The sequence below is a fragment of the Ochotona princeps genome, chromosome 2 (assembly GCF_030435755.1).
Source record: "Ochotona princeps isolate mOchPri1 chromosome 2, mOchPri1.hap1, whole genome shotgun sequence".
In the NCBI taxonomy this organism is placed as follows: Eukaryota; Metazoa; Chordata; class Mammalia; order Lagomorpha; family Ochotonidae; genus Ochotona; species Ochotona princeps.
In genome coordinates this window covers 102,429,794-102,444,737 of record NC_080833.1, presented here as the reverse complement: position 1 = coordinate 102,444,737, position 14,944 = coordinate 102,429,794, and the positions used below count along the sequence as shown (strand labels likewise).

The 14,944-nt window shown below is 43.0% G+C and overlaps 1 protein-coding gene across 2 annotated transcripts in view; it reads left to right on the top strand.

Moving 5' to 3' along the window:
- PDE4DIP (phosphodiesterase 4D interacting protein) overlaps positions 1–14,944 on the top strand; it is a 241,637-nt gene that overhangs the window by 47,445 nt on the left and 179,248 nt on the right. Inside the window, exon 1 of one of the 2 annotated variants that reach the window (XM_058660134.1) lies at positions 2,213–2,535. The exons of the other annotated variant lie outside the window; for it this stretch is intronic. Within the exon in view, the coding sequence (XP_058516117.1) occupies positions 2,519–2,535 (17 nt within the window). The 5' untranslated portion in view covers positions 2,213–2,518. Of the gene's footprint in view, positions 1–2,212; positions 2,536–14,944 lie in introns of those variants that run through there. 2 annotated transcript variants of the gene reach the window in all.

The window sequence follows — 14,944 nt, the reverse complement described above, 5'->3', positions numbered from 1 at the left end:
TTATTATTATTATTTTATGATACAATTCCATAGACTCTGGGATTTCCCTCAGAGTTTATGTACTTCTAAGGTGGAAGAGGTTTAACAAGCAGCATTGGTTATCTTTGGGTATTATGGGCAATTTACTTTGCATTTTGTTTTCAAATGTACAATGAATGTGTCATAAACTTTTGATGAAAATTGTTTTAAAAACAAGCGAGGGGGGCCCAGCGACTGTGGCCTAGTGGCTAACGTCCTCGCCTTGAATGCCCCGGGATCCCATATGGGCGCTGGTTCTAATCCCGGCAGAGCCTTGGGACCCTGCACCCGCGTGGGAGACCTGGAATAGGTTCCTGGTTACTGGCTTGGGATCGGCGCAGCACCGGCTGTTGCGCTCACTTGGGGAGTGAATCATCGGACGGAAGATCTTCCTCTCTGTCTCTCGTCCTCTCTGTATATCTGACTTTGTAATAAAATAAATAAATCTTAAAAAAAAAAAAAACAACAAGTGAGAGGCTGGCATTTGTTACAGAGGTGGGTACGCTGGCTTGGAATGCCCACTTGGGACATCCACCTGGAGACCCAGACTGAGCCCAGGTCTGGCTGTTCACGCATTTGAGTAGTGAACCAATACATAGGAGTCCTCTTTGTCTCTTTCTTCAAATAAATCCATAGATAAATAACTTAAAGGAGCATATTTTCTTACCTCACTTCTAAGCCCCCGCAGCTTGCCTAATTAGTGCTAGCATTCTTAAATGCAGTGCCTGTCTGCCTGTAGACAGCATTCCTCTGCACAGCCCCAGTAGCCCATAATTTGAGTTGAGACAAAACTAAATATAGCACCAACTTTAGTGTGGAGGATGGAAATCTGACTCTCGCTGCCTTTTTTTTTTCTCCCTCCGTCTGAGAGGCGGCAGGAGGTTCTTCTCAAGACAGGTGGCCTGTTAGGTCAAATTGGACTGTGCATTTTTCCCCCCCGGTAACATTCTAAGCTCAGGAGCAGTGTGGTCTGCTCTGTGAATTAAGTGTTGGATTTGTGGGATTCGAGACTGGGGACTCTTGAGACATTTTATGCCTCAAACATTTTGCTTTCCTGTCCTCCCTACGCCGGCTTGGACTGGTGAGGAAAAAGGCTCTTGGTCGCTTGTCCCCAGGGGCACAGCTTTGTCAGCCCTGGGGTTTGCTGGAACCTTTCTGCAGGGAACTCCTCAGGTGCTTCAGGGAGAAGACGTGTTGGTTCGATCTTCAGAAGTGCAAGGAATGCATCTTCCAGGCCCGTGCCCTGGCGAGGGGAGCTTCCACTGATGAGGCTCTGAGCTCCTGGGGTTTCACTCAGCTTCTCTGTAAAGTCAGTGTAATTAAGTCCGCATTGCCACGTGCAGGCACTAGAAAGCGTTTTTTTTCCTTTCAAATTATAAAAAGGTCAGTGTTGATGCTGATAATAACAGTGATTATGTCACTTAATAAAAAGGAGCTGGGGGCTGTGAGCACTCCAATTATAGCTTGTCTTGCCTGTTGGAGTCTTCAGTCATAAGCAGATGGTTCAAGGTCTCAGACAGCGCCATCTCAGAAGGACCCCTTTCCGCGATCTTACAACAGGCGCTCTGGACACACCCCGTCCTCAGGGCCACCATCTCAAGCTTTTCTAGCGTTCTAGGAAGTTCAGAAGTCCGCTGCCTCCTTGAAGCTGCGGATGGAACCTTGTTGCTGTGGAAACTGCAAACCAATGAAGAGGAACTCCACGAGATGGAAGGACTAGCAAGGTCGCAAGGCTTAATCAAGATGCTTCCCTTCCTGGGAAGGTCGCTGTTCCTAGATTTAGTGGCAAAGCTGACAGGTCAGACTTATAGGAAACACATCATTGCGTCGTGATGTGGCCATCTAGTGCTCCACCTGCATTGAACTGTGATTGCACCTAAACCTAGCGGACTCCGTCTCTGGCTTCGGGGTTCCCTGTGGGTGGGGTGCGCGAGCCCAGCGGGAGGATCGCCTCTGCAGATTCTGCCCGCGGTTGGTTGGTTTCATCCAAAGCCCCTCCTTGGGATGGGCAGGGGACGGGGCACACTACAGCACCCTGGAAGCCGTCTGCCCTAGTGCCGGCGCCGCCGTTCGCTGGGGCCGCGAGGGTGTGTCCGGCAGCGAGTGACCTCTTGCGCACGCTGGCAGTCGGAGCCCCGCCTCCGCCCGCGGTTGACAGCTCAGCTGGTGGCGCGCGGCTCGTGCCAGCCAGACGCGTCTCGGCTCGGGAGGCTGCCCGCACGGCCCCGGGCGCCGTGGCGCTCCGCTCGGCGCGCAGCCCCCAGCGAACAGTCCCTCCCTTGTGCGGCTCGCACGGAGAGAGGAGGCTCGGCCGCGGAAATCGGGTTTCTGGAGGAGCAGGAGCGGAGCTCGCCGCCGCCTCCACCACCGAAAGAAGGAGCCGGGAGGAGAAGGCTGTGGCTGCTAGCCCTGGAGGTTCGTGAGCAAGGCTTCTCTTTTTCCCAAGCGGCTGCCACTCCCGGGTGAGCAGCGCCTGGAGAGTAAGGAAAGCACCGGGAAGATGGAGCAGACGTGGAGGTAGGTGAGCTGTGGCTTTCCGGTCGCATTCTTGACTCCATCGCGCTGTGGCCAGAGGTCGCCCCTCCGCACTTGGGGCCCCGGGTCGCTCCTTGACCCCCACCTCATGCCTTGCTTCCTCCTATCTGATTCCCAGCCCACCCCTGGGTCCTCCCGCACAAGCTCTCTTCTCTGGTGTTCCCCTCGCTGGATGACTCTCCCTGCCACCTCCTCTGCATGTTAAAAATATCCAGCGAGTCTGCCTGGAAGTTTTTGTGGAAATGTTTCAACCTCTTTCTCGTTCGCCAGGGCTGTCTTTTTCGCAGCGGGTGTTTCTCTAGAAACACCTTTGATTTCTGACACTTGGAGCAACATTAGGTTCGCCCTCACCCTGCCACGTTTTCCTTCCCCACCTTACCCTCCACTCGTGACACAAAGGCAGGGGTGGACTGAGTGATCCAAGCCATGCGTGCTCATGTCCAGGGGGCCCTCAGCTGGAGCCAACTTTGGGAGAGGAGAGAGGGAGAAGAGACTGGGAGAAGAGAAGAGAGGGAAGAGAGCCTGCGTAGTTGAGATATTGCTGGGGCTCTGGGACAGTCAGCTTTGGAGATTAGATTTTGGAGACACCCAATGGAAACATCCCTACTCCTCCGTCACCCACTGCTCTCATCAGATGTACATCAAAATGGAGCCCACTTAAGGATGGGTTAAGGATGAAAGACCATGTGTGAGGACAAAGACTTCATTTAGGTTTTTTTTTAGTGGGAGAGCCGGTGTGGAGACAGGATCCCCAAGGTAGTTCTGCGGCAGCTCTGCTTCTGTCTCCAGTGTCTGACTTCTGACCGACTACAGACAGTGCAGATCCAGATGGTGAACTTGAGGCTGAACACTCCTTGTGATTGTTGAGCTCAATGGGAGTGCATGCTATAGAGTCAATTTTAAAGGGGAAATTCAAGTGTGAGGCATATTGATAAAAACCATCTGAATTTATTAATAATGATTCTGCTCCGGCCTCTTGTGGAGGATGAGTGTGCTCTGGGCATTGCTAGATGAAAGAGTTGAATCAAGAGAAACACAAGGCTGAAGTGTGCAGGCTGGGTGTGAGGTTTGTTCTCTTCTGAAGTGCAGTTGGTGGCCGAGACTTGGACCAGTTTAGCCTCTCTCTTGCAAGGGCAGAGCAGCCTGTGGAGACACATTGTGATGGTGGGATGAGCAGCCAAGCTAAGGCTGAGTGTAGGGAAAAGGCTTTTCAACCAATGAGTTGCCAGGGCCATTAGGACAGTCCTGATCCTGGGGTCCTTCAAGTTGAGGCCAGATGAGCATTTGGTGGTAATGAAAGTGAGTGTATTCAGGGATTCCAGTGCTTTTCAGATAAAAAAAAGAATTATTTATTAATTTTTGAACATTGTATATATATACACACACATGTAAGACTTTCAAATTCAGAAATAATTCAGAAAAATCACACATCATCTGATGATAGTCCAGTTAATTCCACACACATGATGGCCGCTCAGCTCAGGAAAGTGGACATCCTCAGGCCTCTGAAGTTCTCCTTAGAATGCCTGTGGTAGCCGTCATCCTTATTTTTGACATCAATTAGTTTTGCCTAGTTTAGCACTTTATGTGAATGAAATTATATATGGTTTACTTTTTTTATGTCCAGCTTCTCTTACTTTATCTTGGCGTTTTGGGATTCTATAACATTGTTGTGTGTGGTTCTAAGTAATTTCCCATTGATTATAAAGATATCAACTCACTACTTGTCCATTCTATTATTGATAGGTATTTGGATAATTTCCACTTTGGAGCTATTGCAAGTGTTGTTATTATGAACATTTCTGTACATCTCATTTGATGAATATTTGTACACACTTCTGTCGGATAAATAAACAGAAGTAGATTGTTGGGTGACAGAAAATGCATGTTCAGTTTTAGTAAATATTGCCAGATTGTTTTCTAAAGTATTTGTTATAGAGTTTTCTAAAGAGGGTATGTAAGAGACCAAGATATAATGAAAAGATACTCCCATATGGGTGCTGGTTTGTTTCCTGGCTGTTTTACTTCCCATCCAGTTCCCTCTTTGTGGCATGGGAAAGGATGGCCCATAGCCTTGGGAGCCTTCCCTATTTGGGAGACCCCAAGGAGGCTCCTGGCTCCTGCCTTCGGATCTGCTCATATCAGGTAGTTGTGAACATTTGGGAATGAACCAGCAAATCGAAGTTCTTTCTGTTTTTCCTTCTCTCTTTGAATCTGCCTTTCCGATAAAAATGGATAAACCTTTAAGAAAAAAATAAAAGATTCCATACCACACACAAATTGGAGTGGCTGATATTAAAAAGAGGAAATACCAGATGTTATGGAGGGGAATTCAAACATTCACACTATTTTTCTTTCTTTCTTTGTTATTAGAGGTGTAAAGTTTATTGAAGAGAAAGCTCTTATAAGGAAGAAGTTCCAAAAGAGGGTTGCAGTTAGGGGAAGTGGTCTCTTACAGCAACAAATGTATTTATGTTTCAGGCAAGTGCATTTACATATGTAACAAATAAAAACTTTCATGTAACAATAATCAACCTTATCATGTGTTTTGTCCTTGTATTTTCCTATTCTTTTTCTTTAAATAACAGATCTGGTTGTGACTCACTAAGTGTATTTCACCACCTAGTGGGTCACAGTTGGAAAAATCTTATAATTGTAGATCATGGCTGATGTCTCACATTTTTCCTAACTCAGAGATCAGATTAGTTCATAAATACTTCTTGAAAAGTTGAAACCCCAAAAAGGCCAGATGCTGAGGATAAGACAACCAAGGCAATCAGGGCTCTGCCTTTGAGGGCTTTCTAGTCTCATCAGATGTAATTTTAATAGGGAGGGGCTTAGCAGGGATATGCATTGGCTGTGGGAACACAAAGGAGAGGCATGCTAGAGGAGTCACAGAATAAAAGTGAACTGCACATACTGGTTACTCAAAACCATGTCAATTCCATAATGTTGCAAATTGCTGTTGATGTTATATTGGGACTCTTAATTGACTGGGATGATATTCTACCAGCTTTAACTTCAGACCAGAAATAGTCTCCCCAAGAAACTGTTCAACCCATCTGGACAATAAGTAGCTGGACTCTATGCTTGGTATATGTTCGCAAAGAAAGAATCTTGATTGAATTTGAACTGTAATACTGAGACAAGGTGGAGGAATCCACCAGGGGGGAAGGGTGTGGGGAGGGGTGGGGGGATTCCCAGAGCCTATGAACCTGTCACATAATGCAAAATAATTAATAAAAAAATGAAAAAGAAAAAGAGAACTGCAATTGCTTCCAATAATTAAACACCCTTTGGGATCCGTTTTCACACTGTATTTCATCTAATCCTCACAGTCCTGTGATGCAAATGTTATTCCACTTTTAACACAAGCAAACTAAATTTTAGAGGTGTTTTGTAACTTTCCAAGAGTGACAGACATAATTTAGGAAGCAGTACAGCCCCAAACTATCCAACTCCAAAATGTATGCTCCTACTGGCTTTACTTGAGTTGAGTCTTGAAAGTAATCCTGTTTCTGAACTGGGTCTGTCTTGGCATATTTTGCTGATGGATAGGCATATGACTGGTTCTGTTTCCAAATTTGCTTTGCATAACCCCAGAAAAGCCTCTCTGAACTTTAGGCAAATAAAATTATGCTAGATATACTCTTTTTGTATTCAGATTCTATTCCTCAGTGGTATGCTGTTGAGGTTCTTCTACATTGTTGTAATCTATTTGCAATTCATTTTATTCTGTGTCTAGTCTGTGTAAATGCATTATATTTATTCATCTGTGCTATTGTTAGTGGGTGCTTGGGCAATTTTTACTTTGGAGCTATTGAAAATGGTGTTGGCATGAACATTCCTGTGCACATCTGAGGATGAATGTGTGTTATACTTCTGTTGGATGAGTGGAATAGGTTCTTTACATGAACCCTTACATTTTTTACTTGTTTATTCCACAAAGGACAGGGTGGTGGGTAGCTGCATTACCAAAGTTAGACGTCCTCTACTGCAAGACGCACATCACCTGCCGCTTTATAACTCACTCAGGATGTCCCTCCTTCCCGTCTGAGTGAGCTTTGCTGACTTGCCTGGCTTTTTGGCTAAATCCTCTAGAAACAGCATGGTTGTTTCTGGAACAGCCAATATACTGGCCTTCTTGGAAGTTAATTTGCTCATTAGTCAAATTGATATTGATAAATAAAGTAGGGGTTGTCAAAGTGATAGACTGCTGGCTTTGTAGATAGGGTCCAGGGGTCCCTCCCCAGTATTTGGAGGTGAGAACAAGCCAAGCAATCCGCTTCTGGGAAGAATGTTGATGTCAAGACCTTGTAATCAAGTTTCTTCTGTGCTGTTGTAACAGACCTAGATAACCAGAATTCTGTGTGTCCTGTGGGGGAGGGAGGGTTTTGTGTGTTTTCCATAGAGTCTCAGTTGAACCACCAACCAATTAGAAATTAAAACCATCTCTCTTCCAGGACAATCGCAAGAACGTCCCCCTTTATAGCTTGGAAACTCCCCAGGCAATCAGGCTTGAAGGCAGCTCTTTCTTTTTCAGGGATCCCTCTTCAAATTGCAAGATTTTTCCCCCTTCATTCTTGCTTTAACTTTCCTGCTGTCTTTCAATAAACCTTTTCTGCTTTACACACTCTTCCTTGTCTATGCTCCTCAATCTTCTTGGACACAAGATGTAAACCTGATGGAGGAAAAAGAATTGCAGATTCTTGCATTAAAAGGAATGTTTATGGAAATGACGAATTTGGTGATGATGGTAATTTTTCTGACTTCGTAAATGTAATGTCAGTGAGGTAATGAACTTGGGCTCTAAATTTTTAGCATTCATCTGTCTGGACTAGTAGCATCCTCGCCTTCAATCTTGGAGACTTAGAGTATATCCAGGCCACTGTTGATGTTGATTACCTGTGGCTGCTATAACACATTCACAACATAGTGGCTTAGAACAATGTAACTTGATTACCTTGCAATGCTGGATACCTGAAGTTTTACCATTGTTCCCCAAGGCTAAAATGAAAGGGTAGCAGGAGAACTTCCCCGTTCTCTTCTGGAGAGTACAAGGGAACATATGGTTCTTGCTCTTCTGTCTTCTAGAGGCTGTCTGTGTCCCTGAGTTATGGCCTTTCTCCAGGGAGAGGTTCTCTGTGGCCTTGGTTTCCATCACCTGTCGCTTCCCCCTTCATTCTGACTACCTGGTGCTCCTCTTGCAAGGAAACATCAGATAGTTAGACATGGGCCCAACCAAATCATCCAGGACCATCTCATTTAAAAATCCTATCTGCAAAGTTCCTTTTGCCAAGCAAGGTACCATCTACACAGCCTAGGGCTTAGCAATGTAGATATCCTGGGAAGACCATTACTCAGGCTACCACAGTGCTTAATGCTGGAAAATCATTACTAATTCATTTCCCCTTTTAGATGGGGATGTTCTTATTCATAGTGTGTGGGAAAACTGAATAGAAGTCAGGCAAATCGTATAGGAACCTTACATAACATACTTCAAGTAACAACTCAAGAAAAACGTAAAACATTTCAGGAAAACCTATAAGACTGAGGGATAAGAAAGAAAAGAAAATGAATTAGTCTGTTTTGTTTTATATTACACTGTAATTTGATATAATAAAAATCAAGTGTTAACTGTATTTGCTTATTGTGTTTGAAAATTTGAAGAATTGATTACCATCCAAGAAAAATAATAGTCCAGTTTCAAAATAGAGGAATTTTGATTTTATTTCTTCTCTGGCACATGCAGTACAACGCTTCAAGAAAAAAAAAGATGCCCATTTTGCCCTATATAAATACTTAACGTAGAGGAGTCAGGGGCCATTTATTTCTCTTTGGATTCACAAAAAAGTTTATGGACAGAGATGTCAAGTTGGACTGTTTTGCAGATATGGCCTCTGAGGATAGACAAGTTAAATGATTTCTTGGCATTGACAGCTAGTGTGTATTGGTAAATTAAAGTTTGGTTAATTCTAATGTTTGCTTACTAAGGTGCTGGCACTTTGGATATGACATTTTGTGTCATGAAAATGTTTGCTTTCATAATTGAATTATTGAAACATCTTTGGATGTTGAATTTCCTGCTTAGTATTCAGTGCTTCTGGGGCCAGTGTTGTGGCACAGGTAAGCTGTCGTCTGTGACACTGTTAGAGCCCTTGGCTTCTGTACTTCCAATCCAGATCCTCATCAATGTACCTGTATAAAAAGTGGAAGATGGCCTAAGTGGGACCCTGCCATCCACCTGAAAGACTTGGATAGAGTTCCAGGTTGCTGGCTTTGGCCTGGCCCTATCGTAGCTGTTGTAACCATCTGAAGCATGAAGCAGGGAATGGAAGATCGATCTCTCTCCCTCTCTCTCTTTCACTTCTTCTCTCTCTGTAACTCTTTCAGATAAATAAAATAAACCTTTATAAGTAAAGAATACTCAGTGCTGCCAATAAGTACCCTTTCGGATTTTGTCTTTGACAGGATGACTCACCTGGCCCTCGACACATGGCCCTTTCCATGCTAGGTGACTGTGGCTGTATCAAGCACTCATTCAGGCTGTGGACGTCCCAGGACACCACTTCTGTTGGCATGGAGTCCACTTTATAAATAATATTCCAAACTGAGCTCAGAGCATTTCACAGGTTGTGCCTTACCAAAATTCAAATGGCATTTAAAGTTAGAAGAAGCTCTAGAATAAGAGATGGTGGGATGACCCAAGCTGGCTCTTTCCAGTTCTATTTTTAAACATTCAAATTTACTTGGGACTTGTTTTCCTCCATCTTAGAGCCATCTTCTAAGTTCTGTGCCCAAAAGGACAAATATGACCTAGTGTTTATTTTCCGAGTCCAGTTGGATGAAGTACTTTTAGTCAAAGACTATTAATAATTTTTATAATAGTAATATTTTGTGTTTTCATAGCACTTTAACAGCCTATGAAACATTTTTCTCAATCTGTCTCATTATTTTCAGCCCGTTTCTACTTGTTACATTCTGCAGAAACATCTTTCTCCAGGACCTTTTAGGGAAGAAGGGACTTGCAACTAGTTTTTTCTCATGATGGCCAAGACGGTGGGATATGCTCGTAAAGAAGCAGTAACTGCTGATATGCAGAGATCATGATCTGACAAAGAAAATCAAACAAGCATTCTATACCACTAAAGACTGTGCTTTGCAGTGTGGTGTATCTTACTCAGTGGAGAATAACATGTCATGTGGAGTTACAATACTTTAATCATCCTTTTATACTGAGACCTGAGAGTTTCCAAATTTTAACTATACAAATAATACATGATAATTTAGCTGTATGGATAATAATAATACATGATAAACACCTAGGGCCATAAAATATCTTTTCTATAGGATTATTTTTGATTGATAAATGTTCATAAATAGAATGACCAAGACAGTTTTAGTTATTGAAACTACATTGGCTTGGCATGATGGCTGAGTGACTACATCCTTGCATCCTCCAGGACCCCATATGGTCACTGCTTTATATCCCGTCTGCTCCATTTCCCATCCAACTCCCTGCTTGTGGCCTGGGAAAGCAGTAGAGGATGACCAAAGGCTTTGGGACCCTCCACCCACATGGGAAACCTGAGGGAATCACCTGGCTCCTGGTTTCGGATTGGCTCAGCTCCAGCTGTTGTAGCCACCTGGGGAGTGAACCAGTAGACAGATCTTTCTCTCTTTATCTCCTTCTCTCTGTGTATCTGCCTTTCCAAATAAATAAATAAATCTTTAAAAAATATTGCAAAAATATCTGGGAGTTGAAGTGGGCCCAATAGGAAAATAGTGGGCTCCTCTCTCTTGGGTTGCCACTCTGACTGGTAAGCATGAGAACCAGAATTGGGGCAGGCATGGCTAGACAGAGAGTGGTACCCACCGGCATGTGTGTCGGCTGGATAGTGGGGCTGGTTGGGTTGAACTAGGCTCCAATGCCCATTGACATGCATGAAAGCTGAATTGGATTTGGGACAGACTGATTCCAGTCTGCTGTACATGATGGAACCAGAGCAGGGAGCAGGCTTGGTGGGGGTTATTGCGGTCCACTCCAACTAGGCTGCAGCTTTCACTGGTTTATGGGAGGGCCAAGTGTGTGCTGGGCAGGATTGAGCTAGAAGAAAGGGCTGGTGACAGAATTGACCCGGCAGTTGCTACCCCACCATGTGCATAAGCCAACTGGGGTGATGGACTGTGGCAGACCCTGTATTGGCAAGCACACACAAGAATCAGGTCTGGGGTCACCTCAGATGAAGTTTCTTTGGGGATCCCCCCAACTGAATCGCTGGACTCAGAACCTCAAACATGGAGAGAATTGCAGGTTCCATGGTCTGACTGTGAACCACAAATATCAGAGCTGGGCCCCCTCAGTGGCTTAGATGGAACAGTAGACAGCATATCCAGGTACACATGGAGGATATGGAAGTACATTGGAGCCTGAAGAGGACAACTAATACCATAACAGAGGATGGAGGACAGAACAAATTGATCAACTACCCCACTCAAGTGTTGGCAATGAATATCTGGGCAAATGGAGACTCCAGGTTGGACTATATCAACCAGTGGATTCTGAAGAGGTTTCATCATGCTTGGAGTAATGAAATTGGCAGCAATACAGAACTGTTGAATTATCAAAACCTCTTGAGCAGGACCTTTGGAGCATGTGCCACTTCAGAGACCCTGAGGTGGTGTCGAGTGACTGTGCTCCATCCTAGGGTGCAGAGGTGTTTGGGAGGCTGAGTGTGGCTTCTCGCCTGATCTCTCCCCTCCCTCCACTTACTGGGAGGAAAAAAAAGAGAATGTGGAAATAATGATCTCATCCACCTTCCTGTAGCCTTTGACCCTTATCACCCTAATTAACTATGTAAAAATCATCATAAATAAATATATTGCAAGTTACTTAGAGTTGTAGATTCATCCACGGCTCTTGCATTCACTGCGTGTATCATTTCATGACCTGACTCTACATATTGCAGATAGGGAAGTGAAGCGCACTGATATCAAGTGTGAATTCTCAGTCACGTGCCCAACATTTACTCTTCTCCAGGGTGAAAGGCTTCACCACTGCTGTAAATGTTTGCTACTATTGTGAAATGTTTCCTGACATAGTAATAAACAAACATTTAATTTTTAAACTTCTGATTAGCATATTATTATAATGTGTATGGAATACAGTGTGGTGATTCAACACATGTATACAGTGTGAAGCCTTTGGATTCTTCTTTTATGGGTCTTCATAACAAATAACAAAAATGTGTTATGATGAGCTGTTGTCATCCTACGTGCTGTGGAACATTTGGAATTTTCCGTTCTATGTAGCTGTGTGTGTGTTAGTACCCATTACCAGATTATCTGAGCTTCCTTTCCCAGCATCTGGTAATCAGTATTCTATGTTCAGATCCACATTTATTATGATGATGATTGCTAGATTTCGCATAAGGAGAATAAGAAGTATTTGTTTTTCTATGTCTGGCTTATTTCACTTTGCATAATGTCTTCTAGTTTCATTTGTTTGCTGTAGATGATACGATTTATTCATTTTATGGCTGATTGCTTTCCATTCTGTTTATTCGACACATTTCTTTTTCCATTTATTTTTTGATCGACACCTTGGTTGGTTTCATAGCTTGGCTATTGTGAATAGCACTGCAATAAACTTGGGAGTATTTTTTTCATATTATTATTTATTCACTTTTGGGTTTTTATCCAATAATAGGGCTGCTGTATCATATGATGGATCCACTTGAAACTTTTAGAGACTTCTGTGCTGTTTTCCACAGTGGCTGTATTAACTCACGTTCTCTCCAGTGGTGTATTATGCATTCCCTTTTCTTGGCATCCTCACCAGCATTTGTTGTTGTTATTGCTATTATTTCTAATAATAACCATTCTAATTGGGGTGAATAGATCTCTCAGAGATTTGTTTATTAATAATATTGAGAATTATTCATGTTCTTGTTGGTCATTTGTATGTCTTCTTTGGAGAAGTGTCTATTCAGATATTGGCATTTTTAATTGGATTAGTTGGATTTTTGCTGTTGAGTTTGAATTCTTTACATATTCTGTGTGTGAATCCCTTGCTGAATAATGCGTATTTCTCTATTGTCTACTATTGTGTCTTTACCCTATTAGTTGTTTCCTGTGTGAAACAGAAGATTCTTAGCTTGATATAATCCTGCTTTGTCTATTTTTACTTTTTTTTTTTTTTTTGCCTTTGATTTGGGGGTCTTACTCAGGAGACTTTGCCTATACCAGTTACTATTGTATATACCAGTGTCTTAAAATGTTTTCTGTATGTTTACTCCTATTATTTTCATAGTTTCAGGTCCTGATTTTGGCTCTTCAATCCATTCTAATTTGATTTTTGTATATGACGAGAGGCAGGATCTAGTTTCATTATTTTTCACGTGTGTGTTCAGTTTTGCCAGCACTGTTAACTGAAGAGATTATCCTTCCTCTAATGTATGCTCTGGGCGCCCTTGTCAGAAATCATTCAGCATATGCAGGTGGACCAGGTTCTGAGTTCTATGTTTGTTTCCATTGCTCTTTCAATTCTTATACCATTGCCATGTTATTTTAATTATGACGAATTTGTAGTGTGTTTTGAAGTCAGGAATCGTGTCTTTGGCTTTGTATTATTTTGTTTTGTTTAGGGCCTTCTTTATCTTTTGCATTTGCGGTATCATGTGCATTTGGGGATTGTTTCTCCGTATCTTTTTTTTTTTTTTAAAGATTTTATTATTATTGGAAAGCCGGATATATACAGAGGAGGAGAGACAGAAAGAAAGATCTTCCATCCGATGTTTCACTCCCCAAGTGAGCCGCAACAGGCCGGTGCGCCGATCCATTGCTGGGAACCAGGAACCTCTTCCGGGTATCCCACGCAGGTGCAGGGTCCCAAAGCTTTGGGCCGTCCTCTCCTGCTTTCCCAGGCCACAAGCAGGGAGCTGGATGGGAAGTGGAGCTGCCAGGAGTAGAACCAGCGCCCATATGGGATCCCGGGGCTTTCAAGGCGAGGACTTTAGCCACTAGGCCACGCTGCTGGGCTCTCTCTGTATTTTTTTAAATTTAAATTTTAGCTACTTACTTTTTACCTTATTTGAAAAAGGGCAGAGGGACAGAGAGAGAGAGAGACTGATTTTTTTTTTCTTGCTGTAACTGGGACTGCTGGCCAGGCTGAAGCCAGGAACCCAGAATTCCATCTTGGTCTCCCACATGACGGCAAGGACCCAAGAATTTGAGTCTATCTTTTGCCTCCCAGATTATCCATTAGCAGAAAGCTAGAACTGGAAATGGAGCCAGGACTTGAAACCAGGTACTCTGATACGGAGTGAAGAAATCCCAAAAAGCTTCCTAACTGGTACACTAAAATCTTGCTTTGTTTATTGTTTATTTATTTTGAAGATTTATTCATTTAATATAGAACTGGGAATTAGGAAGAAGTGATAGAGATATTTTCCACTCACTGATTCACTCCCCAAATTGGCACATATACTGAAGCCAGGAGCCAGAAGCATCATCCAAGTCTCCCACATGGGTGTAGGGCCCCCAAGCATTTGGGTCATCCTCTGCTGCTTTCCCAGGAGAATTAATGGACAACTGGATTTGATGTGGAGCATCTGGGAATTGAGCTGGTACCTGTATGGGATGTTGGTGTAAACCACTATGCCACAATGCCAGCTGCTTCTTATTCAGATAATTTTAATATAAGAAAGTAAAACTAGGTATAAATTACTTTAAAATAATGTGTGTATCTTAGGATGTCTGTTGCAAGGAAAAAGAAGATAGGTGCTCTATTTGGTTTTGAGATTATGAGCAACGCTCCTTATATGCTGCCTTAAAATTAAGTCAATGTATTTTTTTTAATAACAAAAAATTTCATTCTGCTTACCAAATGACAATATGTAAAGTTTGGAGCCAAATTGATTTTAGAGATTTTTTTAATGTGATTTCTTTGAGATGTTCAAGTTATTGGCACAGTGGGAATGACATTATTGCCAGCAGGCCTCGGGAGCTGGTTGTAGAGTGGTTGTTACTTTATTCATCCTGAGCTAAAATTATTATGAGTGGGCTTGTCATATCCCGGCTGTTCCCACCTACATACCTAGCCATGCCTCTGCTAGGATAATTTTGTTTATCGTTAACAGTTAGATTCAGCATTACCTCCTTTGGGAATTATTTTTAGAACCTAGTTCTGGGTGTGTTCTACAGCCAGAACATGTTCTGGTTACTCTGTTGTAGCATGTGGTTAGATGGCTTATTTGATAAATGCTAAACATATTGGAAGAATGTACTGACTTTTGCTTCTAAATCTTCAGCATCCAATGATGTTTCTAATTCTAAGTAGATCCTCAGTTAAGAACTTTCCAGAGGATATTTTCTGAAGGGCCAAAAGGAG